This window comes from Crinia signifera, chromosome 4 (genome assembly GCF_055691185.1).
Source record: "Crinia signifera chromosome 4, ASM5569118v1, whole genome shotgun sequence".
NCBI lineage: Eukaryota > Metazoa > Chordata > Amphibia > Anura > Myobatrachidae > Crinia > Crinia signifera.
The window spans coordinates 238,478,708-238,498,818 of NC_139220.1; the positions used below are offsets into that span (position 1 = coordinate 238,478,708).

The 20,111-nt window shown below is 43.6% G+C and overlaps 1 protein-coding gene across 14 annotated transcripts in view; it reads right to left on the reverse strand.

The window, feature by feature from the left end:
• PPIP5K1 (diphosphoinositol pentakisphosphate kinase 1) overlaps positions 1 to 20,111 on the reverse strand; it is a 148,894-nt gene that overhangs the window by 77,760 nt on the left and 51,023 nt on the right. For all 14 annotated transcript variants that reach the window (XM_083184079.1, XM_083184080.1, XM_083184083.1 and 11 more), the window contains exons 5-15: positions 18,708 to 18,798; positions 13,352 to 13,437; positions 12,864 to 13,018; positions 12,312 to 12,413; positions 12,063 to 12,224; positions 11,455 to 11,576; positions 11,143 to 11,244; positions 10,213 to 10,299; positions 9,776 to 9,851; positions 8,451 to 8,560; positions 85 to 170 (exon numbers count right to left, since the gene is read on the reverse strand). In XM_083184079.1, the coding sequence (XP_083040205.1) occupies positions 85 to 170; positions 8,451 to 8,560; positions 9,776 to 9,851; positions 10,213 to 10,299; positions 11,143 to 11,244; positions 11,455 to 11,576; positions 12,063 to 12,224; positions 12,312 to 12,413; positions 12,864 to 13,018; positions 13,352 to 13,437; positions 18,708 to 18,798 (1,179 nt within the window). The remainder of the gene's footprint in view (positions 1 to 84; positions 171 to 8,450; positions 8,561 to 9,775; positions 9,852 to 10,212; positions 10,300 to 11,142; positions 11,245 to 11,454; positions 11,577 to 12,062; positions 12,225 to 12,311; positions 12,414 to 12,863; positions 13,019 to 13,351; positions 13,438 to 18,707; positions 18,799 to 20,111) is intronic.

Genomic DNA, 20,111 nt, shown 5'->3' on the forward strand with positions numbered 1-20,111 from the left:
AAAAAATTGTGAAGAGGAATAACCCATTCCATGGCATCATGTAGAGACAACCAATGCGTTCATAACATGCCTTCACGGTCTCACCTTCATCCTCGCTGGATGACTTTGGATGCCCATGGGGCAGATAGGTCAGCTGCACTTTCCTATTAATACCAGAAAAATGACCATACCTGGAAAATAAAATACAACATGGTTATGAAATCCAAGCAAATCTGCATATGTGCATATATATGTGTGTCCAGAGCCATGCACGCATTGCCAACTTATTTCATTTACACTGGGTAAAGGTTCGAAATCAGCATCAGATATACATCATATACTGGATATTTTGACATGATGTGGGGGGTGAAATGAATGGGGATTTCCCTTTATCAGAAGACCAGTTAGTGACACGCAGTAATACGCAGATATTACAGTCATATAAATCCCTACTGACTTTCTTACTGGATAAAGCTGAAATGTCCACACACACCTGAAAATATGTTCAAGCTCTTTTCATTAGAGGATGGCGATAATGTGACACAAAATGTGTGGAAACCTCTCACAGACTCGGGAAAGGTTATAGTAAACATTTTTGCCTCCGTTATGTTATATTTTCTCAATAATAGACAATACTGAGCATTTTCAATAGGATACTACAGCATTTTCTCTCAGCAAATATATAAGGGTACAGTACAATTGACCGTGGCAAACCTCACTATAGCTGGTAAGGCCACAGAACTGATGTGCTGTGACACAGTATAAACACCTGTTTAGTTTACATACATGGATAAATGAAAAAAGATATTGTCCTTTCACTTTTATTTTATGCAAAGCTGCAACACAATTCCTCGTATTGAAACAATCTTCGTATATAAATAATGTTGGCAGTAGGGGGCACTGTGTGCACACAAAGCAATTCAAAAGCAAGTGACGTCTAACCACTGGCACAGAAAAAGCCAGGCTCAGATACAGACTTGCAGCATTATAGGAAAACCACGTGCACACTCCTGCTTTATCCAATGTAAAAATGGTATTACTTCACTTCCTTACTGACGAGCGTGGAAACTTCACTGAATCACAGCTTGTGCCTGTCTCTTCCAGCCACGTGATATACAGTATATATACTTGGCATGTCTAGTGTTAATTCTAGCACCTTGAATCTTTCAAAGCACATACAGATCCTCTTCCCCGCTGGGCGGCTTCTAGCACTATCTGGTCTGCATATCAGTGCTGAAATAATATAATATAATAATATAGTGCGTGTGATAGAAGCACCACAGAAGAGCGCAACACCCCAGGCAGGGAGGAGGCACTGCACAGGTTTTGGAAGATGCAGGGTGCTACAATGAACACGAGGTAGAACCATAATGCTTGTAGACCAAGTGACCGTATTCCCCATGAACAGGACAGGGACTGTGTGTATAAACAGAAGCGATTAAAGCTTAATGACCTTAACATTATGGTTCTACCTAGTGTTCACCTAGTCAAAAAGTCGACATGGGGTTATTCCCTTTTTTTGAGCAGACAGGCGGTATTTCATGCCCTACCATCCACTAGGGCGTGGTGGAAGAATAAAATTGTGTGCTGAGCATAGAGCTAGTACAGTTACCTCTCCTGCTGTGATTGTTGCTGAATTTAGACCAGATCTATAAACTGTGCACCGGTGGCCACCCAGATGGTGATGAAAGGGTTAAGCAGCTCCCAGCTTGGTTAGCACTCCAATTCTTGCCTGCTCTGGATCCGCCTTCAGAATATTCACCACAGGGTTAATAGATGAGCACTGGTACCTATAGCATGAAACCCTACGCGTTTCACTGCCTTACAACTTTGGCGGATACTTTGAGGAAGCTGCAGAGATTGTAAGGCGGAGAAATGCGTACGGGTTCATGCTATAACCCTGTGGTGAATATTCTGAGGGCGGATCCAGAGCAGGCAAGAATTGGAGTGCTAACCAAGCCCGGGAGCTGTCTAACCCTTTCATCACCATCCGGGTGGCCACCCATTCACAGTTTTATACATCTGGTCTAAATCCAGCAACATTCATGGAATATGTGAGCTGGGCTTATCTAGCAGATCAGAATGAGGGTCAAAGAAACATTTAAAAAGCCGAGAAACGTGGAAGACATTAAAATAAATCCTATGTCATGCATCCTGGCACCTAAAGACTCGGGGACACCCTGTCTAAATGGGTGAATTAATGCAGAAGCATAAAATATATTTTAGTTCACTTTCTTAAAATCCAAAGAGAAAAAAAAACAACACTGTTTTTGCCTGTTTTGAGTAAAACTTTCATTGCCCTGTGAGATGTATGATATCTTCTGTCCATTTAAAAGTTTTCTAGAAAAAAAATTATAATAATAAAAGGGGATTTTGTTAAGAACTTACTGTTCAAACCCCTTTTTTTGAGTCCATTCTGGCGACACAGCTAACCTTGGGATGTAGTAGGGTCCGCAGGAGCAAAGGCACCTATGCGGACTTCTTTTGGAAGCAGGATCCTCCCTTCTGCATCCCAGAATGCTTCAGTTCAACTTCAAAACCCCACTAGGATACACAACTCAGTACAATGCCTGAACATCTTATATGCACAATCAATATAAGCATTGTACGTGAAGGAACAGGTCGACCTACCTTGGTGTAAGCATAAGCAATCACTGACCTCAACCATCTGGCAAAGGTCTGTTTAGAAGCAGGCCACCCAATCTTATGCACATCATACAACACCAAAAGCAAAGATTTGCAAATGTCCTTTACTCTTTCAACATATATCAGCAAGCGCGAACAACGTCCAACTTTATTAATTTGTCCCGATTTCTAACCCCTTCAGGAAGGGAAAACACTGGGAGCACAATCTCCTGGTTCAAATGAAAAGAAGATACTACCTTAGGTAGAAGCTTAGGAACTGTTCGAAGCACAGGCCTATCTTCATGAAAAATAAAAAAGGGAGACTTGCAAGACAAAGCTCCCAACTCCGAAACACGCTTAGCCGAAGCAATGGCTAACAAAAAGGTAAGTTTCCATAAAACAAATTTAAGATCAGCCGATCTTAATGGTTCAAAAGGAGGATTTTGTAAAACTGACAATACTAAAGACAAAACCCAAGGCGCCACTGGCTGCCTATAAGGGGGTTTTAGTCTCGTCACACCTTGTAAAAAGGTCTGAACCTCAGGTAACAGAGCCACTCTTTTCTGAAAGAAAATCGATAACGCCGAAATCTGCACCTTTAAGGATTGTAGGCACAGCCCGCCAAAAATCCATCCTGAAGAAACTCCAACAGTCTAGAAATCTTGAACCTAGAGGTATGCACCCTCTGACGTTCACACCACCTGATGTAAATCTTCCATACTCATGGTAATTTGCAGATGACACCGGCTTGCAAGCTCTAAGCATGGTCTGGATAACTGCATCAGATAACCCCTTCTTTTTCAATAAGGAGGTTTCATAAGCCAAGCCGTCAAAATTGAGACGAGCTAGGTCCAGGTGAAGAAACGTTCCTTGTCTTAACAAATCCGGTCAAAGTGGCAGACTCCAAGAGTCCCTTGACCACCTCAGTATGTCTGAGTACCAGGACCTCCTGGGCGAATCCGGTGCAATCAGAATAGCTTGTACCTTCTGAGACCTTATTCTCTTCAGCACCCGTGGAATCATCGGGAATGGTGGAAACACGTAGACCAGTTGGAACTGCCAAGGAACAGTCATGGCATCCACTGCCCAAGCGACTGGGTTCCTGGTTCGAGAACAAAACCTGGGAACATGACAGTTGCTCCCGGACGCCATTAAATCCACTTCCGGGAGCCCCCAACGCTCCACTAGGCTCTGAAACACTTCTGGATGAAGTGTCCACTCTCCTTCCAGCAGATCAGCCCTGCTGAGGAAATCCGCTTCCACATTCCGGATCCCCGGAATGAATACAGCAGACAGAGCAAGAATGGTCTATTCTGCCCACCTGAAAATCCGTGAGACTTCCTGCATAGCCATCTTGCTGCGAGTCCCGCCTTGATGATTCAAGTAAGCCACAGCCGTGGCATTGTCTGACTGTACACGCACAGGAAATCCTCTCAGAAGATCCTCCGCCTGCAGAAGAGTGTTCCAAACCACTCAGTTCCAATATGTTGATCGGCAGCCTTGATTCCTCCTTGGACCATCAAACCTGCAGCCTTAGATGAAGGGCTACTGCCCCCCAGCCCCTGAGACTTGCATCGGTCATAATAACCAGCCAATCCCACAATTGGAGGGAGCGTCCCATCTGCAAAGTGTCCAGTTCCATCCACCACATTACAGACTCCCTTGTCTACTGAGATAGCAACAACCTTTCCTTCTTCATGGTCTTCGCGTTCCCTGACCCACTAGAATATTGCACTGGAAAATTCTCAAGTGAAACCTCGCAAACAGTGGCGTCTCCACCATCTTGCCCAGTAGCTGCACTCCCTGCCAAACCGTCGTGCTCGAAGAACGCAGGATCTGTAACACCCAACCCTGGTCTTGCAAAAACTGAGTCGCAATCTTCAGATGTTCCAGGAGCTTCTCCTCTGAATTATACCTTACAGGAGGTCATCCAGGTAAGGTATAATTACGATGCCTTGCAACCTTAGAGCTGCTGCCATTATTTTGGTAGACCCTCGGGACCGTGGCCAGCCCAAACTGAAGATGCAACTCTCCTATTGCAAAAGCATAGTAAGGACTGATGTTCCTTGCAAATGGGTACATGCAGATAAGCATCTTGGATGTCCGCTGATGCTAGAAACTCCCCCGGCTCTATGCTCAAAAGCACTGACAGAAGGGATTCCATGTGAAAATGATCCACCCATAGATGCAAATTTAAAGACTTTAAATTTAGAATGGGTCGGAAGGACCCGACTGGCTTGGGTACCAGGAAAAGAGTTGAATAAAACCCTCTCTTCCTCTCCTCCTGAGGTACCGGGACCACCACGCCCTTGCCTATGAGAAACGTTGCCGCTACCAACAGTGCAGACCGCATACGCGCTTCTCGCGGCAAGGGAGTAGGAAGAAATCTCCTTCGGGGACCACTCCTTAGATTTATCCTGTAGCCCTGGGAGACAATAGAATAGACCCAAGGATCCATGGCAGAACTCTTCCACCTGTCCCGAAACTGCAGGAGGCGGCCCCCCACTCTAATTGCAGAACGGGGAGTCTCCGCCCCGTCATGCAGAGGATTTATCCTCTCCTTTGGACACAGTTTTCTTCGAGAAGGCTCCAAAACGTGATCTGGGTCCCTTCCACTTACTGGCTGGAACCGTCCTCTACCTGCCTGTCCTCTGCTTGAAGCTCCCCCCCGAAAGGAAGAACAAAAAGATTGTTTAAAAACTCCAAATTTTTAACTGGCAGACTTTGACGTAGTAGGAAGAAAGGTACTTTTGCCCCCTGTGGCTTGCTTTATAATATCCTCAAGCTCTGAGCCAAAGAGGAGTTCACCCTTAAAGGCCAAAGACTCAAGTGACTTCTTTGACTCGCTATCCGCCTCCCAAGACTTAAGCCAAAGAGCAAGTCTGATATAGATGTAGCAGACACCTTAGACGTCATCTTGGCGCCTTCCTCACCAGCCTCACAAATATATTCCGCTGCACATCTAAGCTTCTCTGCCAAAAGAAAAGCCTTGGATTCCAGCTGAAGCAGATATTCCAAGGCCTCAGCCCACTAAATCATCGCCTTGGAAACCCAAGCCAATGCAATTATGGGACGAAGGGTGAAGCCCACACCTTCAAATACCGTCGTAAGGAATCCTTCCATTATTTTATCAACAGGATCCCTAAAAGCCGCACCACCCTGTACAGGAAGTGATAACTTTGATAACCTAGCCACGGGAGCATCTACTAAGGGAACCTTCTCCCATAATTTAACATGGCTCTCTGGCATAGGATACAAATTTGTATATCTCCTGGACATAGTAAATTTTTTGTCAGGATACTTCCATGCTGTTTCCAACAAGGATACCATGCCCTCATCCGAGGGAAAGGTCACAGAGTCCCTGCGAACCTTTTTAAACACACAATGTGCTGGCACTCTGACCTCTTCCGACAGATTTAATTTCTGCCTAACAGCACAAATTAAATCCTCAATGCCCGGCACAGAAACATCTTCCTCATTCTGTCCACAGGGCACCTCTTCTTCACATACACCCTCCTCTTCAGAATCCATATTCAACAGGGGAGAAGACGATAATGGGTGTCTATTAGCAACACTATCAGAGTTTCTAGCAAACTGCTCCATAAACACATTTAGTTTATGTACCCCCTGTGCAGTATCCTGCATAAACTGCACCAACGTTAAGTCCCCCTGAGATGGGGTAATGGAGCCCAGTGAAGTCTGGGAGTAAGAAACACGGCCAGGAGACTTTCCCAAGTTCTCATTTTGCCTGTCTAAAGCCTTAACCAAGGCATCCATAGACCTCCCCAACGCAGCTGCCCACCCAAGTTCAGATTGCTCAGGCCTCTGGGCTTGTGCACCGCTGGGCACAGACTCACAAGAGGGGCACAAATTCCCTTGATCCATCTGTTCACATGTTAATTTAACCCCACAGAATTTGCAGTTAACCAACATGGCCGGCGCTCTCTCCCCTAATGCAGCAGAAGTACACCCTTCAGTCATAACTAAAGCACAGTGCACAATGCCAGGCAAATGTACAGAATTGTGTAACAGTGTACTTATCTGTCTGCAAAAAACGCCACCAAATATCCTCTGCGAACAGCAGGGGGAAAGCGATGTCCAAGGAGAAACTTTTCCTCTGTGCTGTGTCTGAGAAACCCTGCTTCAGCTCTGCAGCCTGGAGAGAAAAGGGCGCCAACAGACAGAGCAGAAAGAGACCAAGTCTCTGCATCAGCAGGGAAGATAGGCCTTTCGGCGCCTTACCCCCTTCAGTCGCTCCCACTGGTGTATTCTCCTTCCTTCCAGTGCCTCCCCTTCTTCCTGGGATCACTTGGAAGTGTCCAACACCGCTGGACTCCTGTAACAGACTTCACCTCCCCTAGGGGATTTCAGTCTGTAAGCCCTGCAAGATGGTGGCCGCCATCGCAAGGAGTCCATCCCCCATGATCCCCCTCTACATAGGGAGCCAGGTTAGTACCCCCCAGAGGCCAGGAAAAACTTATTTAAAAAGAGGTTTAAAAGCTGTGCAGAGGGAGCAGACAACTTCCCTCTGCACACTGACAGCTGACAGGATGCGCTTCTGTCAGCCTCTGCTGCGCTCTCAGTGTGTGGGACCTTCTGTACAGAAGTAACACACTGTGCATTAATAAAAAAAATAAACACCTAGCTATACTATTCCATCAGAAAAACAGCTGCAGTCAGCAGCCTAGTCAGCAAAGCAGCCACTCCGGTGGGCACCTAAAACGAACTGGGGCATTCTAGGATGCAGAAGGGAGGAGCCTACTTCCAAAAGAAGTCAGCATAGGTGCCTTTGCTCCTGCGGACCCTACTACATCCCAAGGTTAGCTGTGTCACCAGGATGGACGAAAGAGAAAAAGTAACTAGTAACTTAACTTTTGCAGATCTCTTAAATAAGAAATGCAGAGCCTCTATGTGGCTTACTGGTGTATAACTATGTGAAACCCGTTTATATATTGGTAAATGGGCAGCCTAATAAGTGACCATAAGGGGTCTATTCAATTAAATGCAAAAGGTGCAAGGAGCCGTTGCCATGGCATTTAAACACCGGCATCGGCACCCGATCTTGCCCCCTTCACAGGCTGGTTTAGCCTGAATTCGCTGAAAATTGCTCACTACCCTATGAGTCAGTGAGCACTTTTCTATGAATTATGGCCGCTCTACAATGAAGTCATCGCAGCTAATAGAAACGACCCACAGACAAAACAGCAAATCCTTAAAAAAAAAAAAAAAAGACCTGATATACTGGCCTACAATTACTTGAGCGTTACCACACCCAATCACATCACCTCAGCTAGCATACATTGAGATGCCTGGCATGAGTGAGCCGCCGGGGCCTATGCAGCTCTACTAACAGCAGGCCTCTTTTTTGACGCAATGCCACTAGGACATACAACGAGACTTTGCTGGTTAATATGACACTTGCATTTTGTGTTTGATATACAAAGATATACAAGGACACATCTGTACATACAGAATATGAATAGAGATTATCAATGCAGCTTGCTGTGCACTTTACCCTCACAGGCTAATGTTCTGTACACACATGTACAATCATCACACTTAACCAAATTGCTGATCTAATTTGCACCCTATTGGTCTAAAATAGCAGATAAAATAGCACAAAGGCAGCAGCAGTATATAGGCAATGTCATCAGCAATGTGTACATCTATTTTCATCAGATTCGATAGTACAATATCGGAGTAAATGTGTAACTACACATAAGATGCAACATTATTCAAAGTGTACACAGACTCTTAAGATATTTAGTTTGAACAGGTCAAAAATTGAAATCCCAGACGATGTACACGGATGATGATAATGATAAAGGAACTGAAAAACCACTTACATTTCCAGAACCGTTTTCAGCTGTTCCAGCTTGGATTTTCGCTCTTCTATCTCACAGTCATTGTGGCTTCCAAGTTCTGATAGGAGCAATCTTGCTATGTCCAGCACTTCCTGTAATCAGAAGCAGCAGCCACGGAGTTCGGTGCCAAAGTGAAGTAATTTTACTTAAGCAGAGAAAACAATATGGAGACTACCACTCATGCAGTATTAATAAATGAAGCTAATGTAAAACAGATCAGAGGTTCCCAGACTTGGCCCTCAAGGCATCCTATTGGCCCAGGTTTTAAGTATATCTATGTTTAACCACAGGTGACTAAATTAGTACCTCATTCAGTTTGATTTATCCATATGTGCTGAGCCACGGATATCTTAAAAACCTGGACTATTACGGTGGGTACACACTAGAACGATATCGTCCTGATCTGTAGTTTGTGGGAAAATCAGAATGGCAAACCAGGCACATCGTTAAGTGTATATGCCTGATCTCATCCACGGTTGTGGACGAGATAGTCTGGTCCACCCTTCTACAGGGGCAATGATGCCATGCTGCTTAATGGCTGTACACACAGTGTGATTGCCTTGCAGAATCGGGATCGAAACGCACAGCAAGGCAAAAACATTAGATTACAGATCTGTACTATATAGGGCTGTATTTAATGCGTCCGGCGAGGGGGTTCAACGGCGAGGATCACCGAAAACAAGCGACACTCGCCGTTTAACCCCCATCCCGGCCGCTCAGCCTATTCTACGTTCCAGGGGAATCCTCACTGTTGGAGGACAGCAAGGAGTTCCCCAAACAGCGAGGCTCATGGTTGAGCATGCTGCATTTAGCCATGAACCTTGCTGTTTTAGCAGCCGCACACGCCATTTCCCCATCGGTGCAAAAACCTAGCGAGGCGGAAACGGCGTGTGCAGGGGGTCAGCTGAATATGGGCCCTGAGAGTTGTGGCAGCGAGCAGTCAGCACTGCTCGCTGTCACAGCTCTCAAAAATCATTGAATACACCCCATAGTCTTGCCTGTATAATCTATTTTTCTATTAGATTTCAATGTCACGGGGCCGCGCATCGTGACTAAATCGAAATCAAATGCGTTCAATTCTATTCAATTTGATTTTGATTCTGCTTATACGAGTAAAATTGAATAGAGAAATAGACCAAATTGAACCGTGTGTACGGGGAATAACAGTGATTTGAGGACGGCATTTGAGAACCTCTGACACAGATGATATTTCTACAAGCCAACTTTTACTTCCCCTATGTACATGGCTGTATAGTCTGTATAGTGTAACCAAGTACACCTGACCTTCACTCAGAAAGGTATCATACCTGCAGTTGCTCTGGCTTCTTTAGCTTCAACTTTCCTGTTTTGTAACCATCATAATGTTCAAACAATTCAAAGAACCTGATTGCACAAAAACACAATCATAAATAAGTAATCTTGCAAAATAGACCAGTGCCACCAATCAGAGGCTTCCTGCAAACCTGTGTGCTCCCAGTCTGGCTGTCTCTGCATCGTTCATCCGGGGAGATGTTTCAAAAGGTCATCATGTAGTTTTAAGCATAATAACCACAGAAAATTCTACATTGTTATTAGCAGAAATTTTTTAGCATACTCGAATGAGAGCGGACAACTGATTGGTTGATGTGCAGTATAGATCATTATAGGTGTAAAGTTTTATTGGGTGTAAATGTAATATGAAAAGCGGACTATGGAAAAACATGCATGTTGGAAAGCAAGTGCCTTAGTTGTATTACTTAGTTACCTAGAATGCCGGACCTCCATCTTCATCTTCTGCTTTGGTGTGCGGTCGCCATGCCGGATTATTGCAATCACACATCGCAACTCCATCCTAAATCATTACACAAAGATAAAGGTCACTATACTATGTACATCGCATCATTGATTTGTGCATATCACAGAAAGACAATTTTCCTTCTTCACTTTCCAATGCAAAGCCTAGCCACTTCCATGTACCCCAAAGCCACTCTCTCTGGAACTTCCTCATCTGTGAGATTCTAACTTTCTTGCATGTGACCACCTTTTTTGTTATACCATGGCCACCTCTCCCCTGAGTTGTCCAGGGCTTCATACTAAACCACCAGACTCTTCTTGCTCCATTACCTGGTGCCATCACAACTAACTTTCCTTCTCCTATGAAGAAACTTACTTTTGCCATTACACAAGACTACTGCAATCCTATATCTCACTCCACTCAATTGCTGGGAACTATTTGCCATGTGTTGCAGCGAACCCAGCCATTCAGAGTGGGTAACCTCTCTGTAAATGCATGACTCACAACTATTCATGTAATCAAGACCATGTGTAAAAACAGTTTTGGACTTTGTGTGCAGGAAATCCCACTGTTAACAGCGGGAGCAGTCAGCGACGTGAGCAAAAAGAAACACAATATCCCCGTTACTAACACATAAGGATCAAAATGTGAAGTACTGCTGCTAGAAAGAGCATTTGCCATAACAACAGAATGGCTTAGAACACTCTATGGCAGATCGATGATGTATATTAAAGGGAAACGCAACACAGTAATCAATACTGAAACTCGTACTTAAAATATGTCTTTAGGATTTCATCATTCTTTTCTCCCAAATGTTTTATTATAACACAAACGTGAACACCAGATCAATGTAAATCCAGACATATGGTCCATCATAGAGATAAGTATCATGTCACTCACATTGTGCCAGATGTAGTTGGTACAATGGGAATATCCTCGGCCTCTGTTGGTATGGACCAGGGAATATGGAACTGTGGTGCAAGCTCCCTCATTATTATATTCCTAAATAGAAGCAAAACGTGGTTATAAGACAACATTACCACAACATACCTTCAGAACATTATTTTCCATAACCAAAGTAGTGGCCACCTATCGAGCAGCAAGCTCCTCCCATCTGCTATATGGTAGAGGAGACATTTATAGGGATCTGTAGTTTCTATATAAACTAGTATTGTAAAAGAGTAACAGAGAACGTGTTGGCTGTGAACTCACCCAAGTATTTTGGCACAGTCATCATAGTATTTCATAGAATTCTTCACAAAACTGAAGCCGTTGACATCACAAACAAACGAATGGCCGTTGGCTCTCAACAAGTCAAACCCGCAAACTGTTTGCTGAAACGTATATAGAAATATTCAGATTATGATTGTTTCTCAATATACACATGCTGAACCAGCCATCTAGATAATGCACTAGGTTAGGGAAGACCACCATAACCAGCTGCTAGCAATGGGCATGTAGCTTACTGGTCATCATTTTTATATGCATTTACGTGTACAGTATTGCTGGTTAGATGTTCCCTTTGATCATATACTGTATGATATGATCATATAATAACTCTGGCTACTGCTGTTCAGCAAGATTCCCAAAGGTTCAATAACTATCATCTGGCTAGTTTTATACAGACCTCCTTCAAAATAGTAATATACTATTTCTGTTATTATTCACAATGCCCACATCCAATCCGGGGGACAAGCTCTTCCCAATAAATATTGCACTTGAATCCTCTTTTGAGCCAAGTATTTAGCTTACAACAGACAGATCTCTTTATATGATTTACCCAAATACAGTAAAACGGAGAAAAGAAGACAGCACCTAACCTTAAAAGCCAAGCAGACTTTACGTGCAACCAGCTTCTCCATGGCAGTTAGCATGACAGGGTAGCGGATTTCCTTGCCTTCGCTGTCCCGCTCCACTTTCCCATCCAAAGCTGGAGATTTACGGGCCTCTGCATGGGCGTAATCGGGACCAACAGTATAAACCTAAAAGAATATTTAAAGATAATTATTGTTGGATTTATCAGCTTCCTTGGCACAGCTATTGCAGACAGCAATGCCTTTTATTTGTACCTTAACATCTGTACCATCAGTTGGCATGAATTCTTCATAAATGTAAGATCCAGTCTTCCGAACACTGCTCTCTGGGGAGTAAACACTGCTGCGACTGCCGATCTAATGGCAAACACAAGAACACCCATTGAAACAATACAGGTCATTACACAGCTGCAAATTACAATATGTTCTGCAACTATATTAGCAAAGTCTGAAGGTGACATTTCAAAGGTAGTAAAATACAGAACTAGTTACAGGTCATCATATGATTAGAGAAAATGACAAACATTTCATAGCAGATGCTGTATTTATATACAGAGAACACTAAAAAGTTAAATGGCAGCATGGCGTAAATACTATTTCCTGTTTATAGGAGGCTGATCACTGGACACTATCAACAGGTCTTCTTCAGGGTATGGACTGGGCTGCACGTCCTTCATCTCTGAAATAACATGTATCACCACAAGTGGGTGAGTTGGTGCATGTGCTGCTAACTGGTTGTCTCGAGACAAGCCTCCACATAGAACACAACGCAGGCAGGATATGAGAGTCTCTGCTGGAGCTACTTACCTTCCTGAATAGCCGCTGGCTGCCGCCTCCGGCAGAGGTTGGGTAATAGATATATACATTGTGATCTTCTGCACTGACTGGCTTTTCTACAAAGGGTTTGGGGAAGATTTCTCCATTTACTTCGACCTGGTCTTCTCCTTCCACTAGGTTACATTCTGTCGGTAGAGAGTCACAAGTATCACAGATTAAAATGAACTTCTAATGGACAATATAAAATATTCATACCAGCCATATTTGTGCCAAATATCTAATATACACAGGTACATACATCTGATCTGAACATGCTACTGGAAACCTTGGATAAAGAAACCTATAAAAACTGCACATTTCCCCAAGCAGTGGAACACTACAACAATCCCTGCACTGCAAATGTAGTGATGTACCTGTGACTACAATCAACTGCATGCATTTCTAGACAGGACTACAGCTTTCAGCTATGCCATTGTTCTCCCTTTACTTGATCCTGATGCAAGACCCTCCATACTTACCATCTGGCTTATCAGGGTCTCGATTAAGTACAGCATAACGAGGAAGATCTATTCCCTCTTGCTGCAATATTCGGTACACTTCCCTCCTAGAGAAGTAGGAGACAGACACAATACCAAACATAAACATCCAAATAATACAGGAATATAGCATTGCATGTATTGTGCCTCCTTAAACATAAGGAAAACTATATAAAGCTTCTAAAAATATAAAGGGTTGATGTTGCCCATAACAACCAATCAGATTAGGTCTCATTTTCTAGGATGCAAAATGGAATTGATAGAGAGAAGCGGATTGGTAGCTTTAGCAATAATGTACCCCATTGATTAAATACAATGCTTTTTCTTATCATATTTCTACACAGTAAACGGTTTCAATATATAAAAAAGTTTTTTCATTACAGCTGCACAGGCGGTATCCGGACGCCGGGTCAATGGGGTCAGACGTGTAAAGCTAGTCAGCAGCCGCGAGAGTGGCAGTAACGATAGTTACACACCAGGGGCTGATCGGCGGGACCATTCAGGATTTTTTGGTGCCAGTCCACTTGGATCAGTCTTTACTACCCAAGTGCACATAGAGTAGAATAAAATAGTGTGCCGAGTGTAGCGAGGCACCATGCCTGAGTAGACACTGTGCACATACAGATGGAGCCGTTCTCATGTGAGCAGCTCCCATCGCGACTACGCCATGCGTCAGAATGGGGAGCGCATTCGTTGAGCCGCTCGCGTGCCCCATTCTCTGCAATGGACTGGCGAGAATGTGAGACTCCTGTGACATTCGGCACCAAAAAATCCTGAAAAAAAGTCCCGTCGTCCATGTGTCCGTTGACCATGGTCCCACCGATCAGCCGCCGGTGTCTAACTAGCGTTACTGCTGCACTAGCAGCCGCCGACTATCTTTACGTGTCTAACTAAACCGGGTGGACTAAGGGTGGTACCATGGTCGATCTAAACCCTGTTGACCTGCTATACCACAACCGCACAGGCTGGAATGTAATTTACACATGGAATTCGAATTTTACATTCAGATAACTTACAATGAAAAGAAAGTGCTAACGTGTAGTGTAACATGGGTGATTTTCAACAAAAGCTGCCTACCACTAATGCTGCCCATACACGCTGCTATGCGTGCTGTTCCGATGTGTGCTTTGAGGTGCGCGCTCCCGCGGCACCTCATCGCACAGTACAAAAAGTATGTGCTTGCACAAACTTTTTGTACTTAGGTTTCATCACATTGCATCGCATTGCATGCTCAACGTGTGCACAGGCAATGCAATGCAATCCGTGCTAGTACAGCACGGAAAGCACACCCTCATAGCAGCGTGTATGGGCTGCTTAAGCCATTGGCATATATTCAATGCCGTGGGCGAGCGGTGACTGCGAGCAGGACTTTTTGCTCGCAGTCACCGCTCACCCTGTCAGTATTCAACTGACCCCCCCTCATTCGCAAATTCCCCCTCGCTCCGTTTTTTGAGCGAGGGGGAATTTGCGAATGTGCCTCCAAAAACTGCGAGAATCGAGGCTAATTACAGCGAGTTTGCTGCACTAGCCGCGGCTCTCGCAGTTTAGGAGAATCCTCGCAGTTCTGTGACTGCGAGGATTCCCCCGGAACGTTGCATAGTGCGAGCGGCCGGCGCGGGGGTTAAACTGCGAGGATCACTGGTTTTCTGTGATCCTCGCAGTTTAACCCCCTCGCCGGCCGCTCGCACCGGCATTGAATACTGCACATTATCTTGATGCACAGGGGCAGAGAAACAAGTCAGATTAATATATGGATTATTATATAATTTGACCTACAGACCATGCTCCAGTCGGCATTAATATCCATGGAACAGGCAACGCGGACAAGCAGTACCCCGGAAGTGATCATCCACCGGGGACAAATAGCCTGGAGTAAACTGCATGCAGTGGCAGTCGAGTCTGAGAAGCATTTATCATGGAGGAGAAAGTTGCCATACAAATATCAGAGTACAGTATATACTGTCTCAGTTTACATATCTGCTTAACAAACAGTATCGGCATGGTATGGCTCGCATATTCAACTAAAGGTGCCCATACACGGTGCAATGCACACCGCGTGTTTAGAAGTAGATCGCATACAGTTCAAAACGCATGCGATGTGCTAAAGCAGCGTGTTTTGAACTAGATGCAATCTAGTTCAAAAAGTACGTGCAGCATTCACCCCTTGGAGAGGATTTAGCAGTGTAAAAAGAAATAATTATTAGTGGATAGCCCCGCCCCCAAGCGACAAGTACTGGCTGAAAAGGAAAGAACAGGAAGCATGCATGGCCTCTTTGCAATTTAATTAGATCTGTACAATTGTTTCAGGTTAAAAAACTGAAAGGAACATAAAACGGCAAATATAAAATGTATGGCCAGCCTAAAGAGCTGCCCTTTAAACGTGAAAATGAATACAAGCAAAGGGATCTGTATAAGCTGTGCGATAATGATTTATTCAGTTTCCAAAGAATCATTAGGCTGTGTATATGTACAAAGGATGATGACAAACAAACATTAAACAATAGAACAAAGCTGTACTATCTTGGCAATTTAATATGATGCAGCTGGTTACCAAAGCAACAATGGCTGTCTGAAACGAATGTAACACTAGTAAAAAATAAATAACTAATAATACATTCAGTTCTAGAGTGTTTACAGATATTAATATGAAGAAAAAGGGACAAAAGTGCAGTAAGTGAATGGAACCGGAAATCATATGAGGCTGTATTGGAAAAGTGGTGGTAAGTGACTTTGTGCACTGACGCCCTCCCAGTAAATGACGTAACCGTGAGGTGAAAAAACACCTTATCTCTTTATACCAAATAAAAGTGAGTGTAAATATAAAAAATTTACTCTCCTTATCTCACGTGTCTTCCCCTCATCAGAGGCTCTCCATTAATAGAAGTATGATGGAGACATGTAAAACAATAAGAATCCAAAATAGTATAATATTGTAAGGATAACAAATTTATTCAAAACATTTAAATAGGGAAAAATTATTTTTTTCTAAATACAGGGTAAAAATCAGATTAAAAAGACCACTATAAATTTATTTAGGATGGAGGTTTACCAGATTGTGGAGATAAAAGCGCCTGTAGAGAGATCTTTTTCTCACAAGGTAACACTGGTTTTCCGGATCAACCAGGCCTTCAACTTCAAACCAGAACTTCCTTGTTCCTTCTTCAAGCAGTATGTGGTTATACTGCTTGAAGAAGGAACAAGGAAGCTCCGATACGCGTTGCAGAAAGCTGTGAGTTTAGGAGGGAGGAATCCAGCATGCGGACTTTGGAGACACCTGAAGGCCTGGTTGATCCGGAAAACCAGTGTTACCTTGTGAGACAAAGTAAATCTCTCTACAGGCGCTTTTATCTCCACAATCTGGTAAACCTCCATCCTAAATAAATGAAAGACACATTATAGTGGTCTTTTTAATCTGATTCTTATCCTGTATTTAGAAAAAAAACATTTCCCTCTTTAAATGTTTTGAATAAATTTGTTATCCTTACAATATTATACTATATTGGATTCGTATTGTTTTACATGTCTCCATCATACTTATATTAATGGAGAGCCTCTGATGAGGTGAAGACACGTGAGATAAGGAGAGTAAACTTTATATTTACACTCACTTTTAATTTGGTATAAAGAGATATGGGGCCAAATGTAATAGGGTGAGAGTTTCAGAAAGTGAGAGATTTTGGGAGAGTTTTCCCCTGTTTTTGAAAGCAGCAATCAATTACACTGCAAAACCAGGTTGATTTTGCAATGTAATAAATTGCTGCTTTAAAAACATGGGAAAACTCTCCCAAAATCTCTCACTTTCTGAAACTCTCACCCTATTACATTTGGCCCATGGTGTTATTTCACCTCAGTTACGTCATTTACTGGGAGGGCGTCAGCGGTACAAAGTCACTTACTGTACCACCACTTTTCCAAAACGTTATATTTAGTTACTAAGGGAGTAACTCTAGTCACTGGTGCTGCAGACACTCAAATTCAGCGCCATAAGAGCATAGACTCAAACCATTTCAACATATGAGGCTGTATACCAGTGACAAAGTATGCTCAGGCTTACCTATTTATCTTTAGGTCCAGCACTAAAATCAGCGAATGGACCAAGCAAAAAGCAACCATAAAGTATTATAGTTATTTACTTCAAATAGATGTAATAACTCTAATGCAGATACAGTCATAACTGAATACAAACAGATTTTCCAGTATAATAGAGTTCCACACACGTTTCTGTGTGAAAGTGGAATACTTTGAAGAGGTCAGGATGTCGGAATACTGACAGCCAGCAAGCTTAACATGACCCGCCTCTGCATGCTTACTTTTAGAATGCAAACTGTCGGTAGCCTGGCATCATTGAAATTAGTACGTAGAGCATGTTGTTATATGTAAGCATGTTTTTCAGGTATAGTACAGGTTGAGTATCCCTTATCCAAAATGCTCGGGACCACGAGCATTCCGGATAAGGGAAAATTCCGGTTTTTGGAATAATTTTTTTTTTGCCATACTTACCTGCCCCTGGTGGGTCCCCGATGGTCCCTCGGCGTCCATGGAGTCCTCCGGCGTCCACGGCAGGCCACCAGCACCGTCTACGGCATCTCCAGCGGTCCCAGGAGTGCTTTGCGCAAGTTCCCAGGCGCGCCGGTGACGTCTCAGGCGCGCGCGTGCACTCGCGCAAAGCACTCCTGGGACCGCTGGAGACGCCGGAGAGGATGCGGAAGGCCTGCCGTGGACGCCGGAGGACTTGGTAAGTATTAAAAGAGGGTTAGAGGGGGGAAAAAAAACAAAAAAAAAATTTGAATTATTCCAAAAAAACACGGTTTTTGGAATAATTCGGATACGGGATGCCCGGATACGGGATACCCGACCTGTGGTTTAGTATCCCGTATCCGTATATCCGAAAACCAAAATATTACAAAAAACGTGTTTTTTCAGAGTATTTTTTCCCCTGCCCCTTTTTTCATACTTACCACGTCCCACGGCATCCACAGCTGCTTCAGGATCCTCTTCAGAGGCATCTCCAGTCCCAGGGGTGCATTGCATGGTGATGTCACCACTGCACCTGTTGAAGAGGATCCTAAAGCCAGCCGTGGATGCCGGGGGAAACCGTGGATGCCAGGGGACCATCGGGGCACAACCAGGGGACCAGGTAAGTATGTTAAAAAAAATATTCCTAAAACCGGAAAAATGCCTTAACCAAAATGCTTGTGGCCCCGAGCATTTCAGATAAGGGATACTCAACCTGTACTATAGCTTAATAAGTTAAAAATATAAAATGTCTCAACCATGTAAATATTATTAAAACATTATATAAAATGTATACTACTAAATTAATAAAGGTCCTATTTACCTGTCTTGGATGAAATATTGCATATCCAAGTCATTGATCAAGAACGGGTTGCGCAATTTTGAGTAAGCAACAGCTTTATCCAGTGGAAATCCTAAAGATAAAGATTATTAACCTTATTAGTCCCATTGACATCATCAGAGTCCATCAGATATCACACAGCATAGTACACAGTAGATGTCATTTGCAATTGTATCAATACAATACATACTAACCTCCGCATCCCATAGGAGGTATGTAATCATAATGTGAGCAGCTATCAGAAGATAACTGAATACGGGCCATAAAGTTTCTGTAAGTCACATACTTGAATATAAAATACCAACTCGTATGGATTCAAAAGGATCACTTATTCACAAAATGGTACTCTTTACCTAGAAGGGCGCCCACGATTTTGATCGTGGGCATCGTTAGTAAAAAATCGCGGGCATTACATGCACTAAAAAATCGGGTGCGATGCGACCGACGCGATGCCCGCGATTTCCCATAGGGAACAATGTTAAATGTCCCAATTGACCCGATTTTACTGTTCAATGTCTCAATTGACCCGATTTTTTCCATAGGAAACAATGTTAAATGGCCCACAGAGGCCAAATAGGCACCCTGAAGTGTGAAATGGCCCCCCCAATTGTTAACGCCACCCCACGATGAACGTGAACCCGAAGCGTGGCGAGCGCAGCGAGCCCGCACGGGGCGGCGGTACGCGTCCTACGACCTTTTCATACCCCCACTATCCACGTCGGCATGGAGTCGAGAATAGAAAGTGTGGCGAGCGCAGCGAGCCACCGAGCCCGAAGCGTGGCGAGCGCAGCTAGCCCCGCGGACAGCTGTGAAGCCCGCGAGGGGACGCGTATACCTGGGCGCCCTTCTTGGTAAAGAGTACCCACAAAATATGTACTTGGAAATATATACATGGTGGAATCCTTATAGAAATGCAATATAAAGGAAGTTTGGAGGACCACAAAGAGTAGCATTTGTATAACACAACAGGTTACACTCAGTCTCTAGCTGATATTTTATTTTAAATGACATCCATCCAAACAGACAATGAATCCAACCAGTACAGTAGTTCGGACAAGGTTCATGAAAATGCATGCAAACAAATCCTATAATGGGATGATGACCAAAGGTTGAGTTGACCCCAATTGCATCCCAAATCACAGGCACAAAATGTGTAATTTAAAAAAAAATATTGCAATCATAAACATATGCATAACTGCTAACATTGCAAGATGCAAATGGGTCAACACCAATAGTATATGTGCCTGGAACGCCAGGCCTATATCACTACATGTTTGTGACCATATGTTTTAGTTGCAGGACATACTATTGCTATAAAGCTATAAAAATAAAAAGTGAACTAGATCAAAAGAGACCGTAAAACTCATGCACTGTGACCAACAGGAA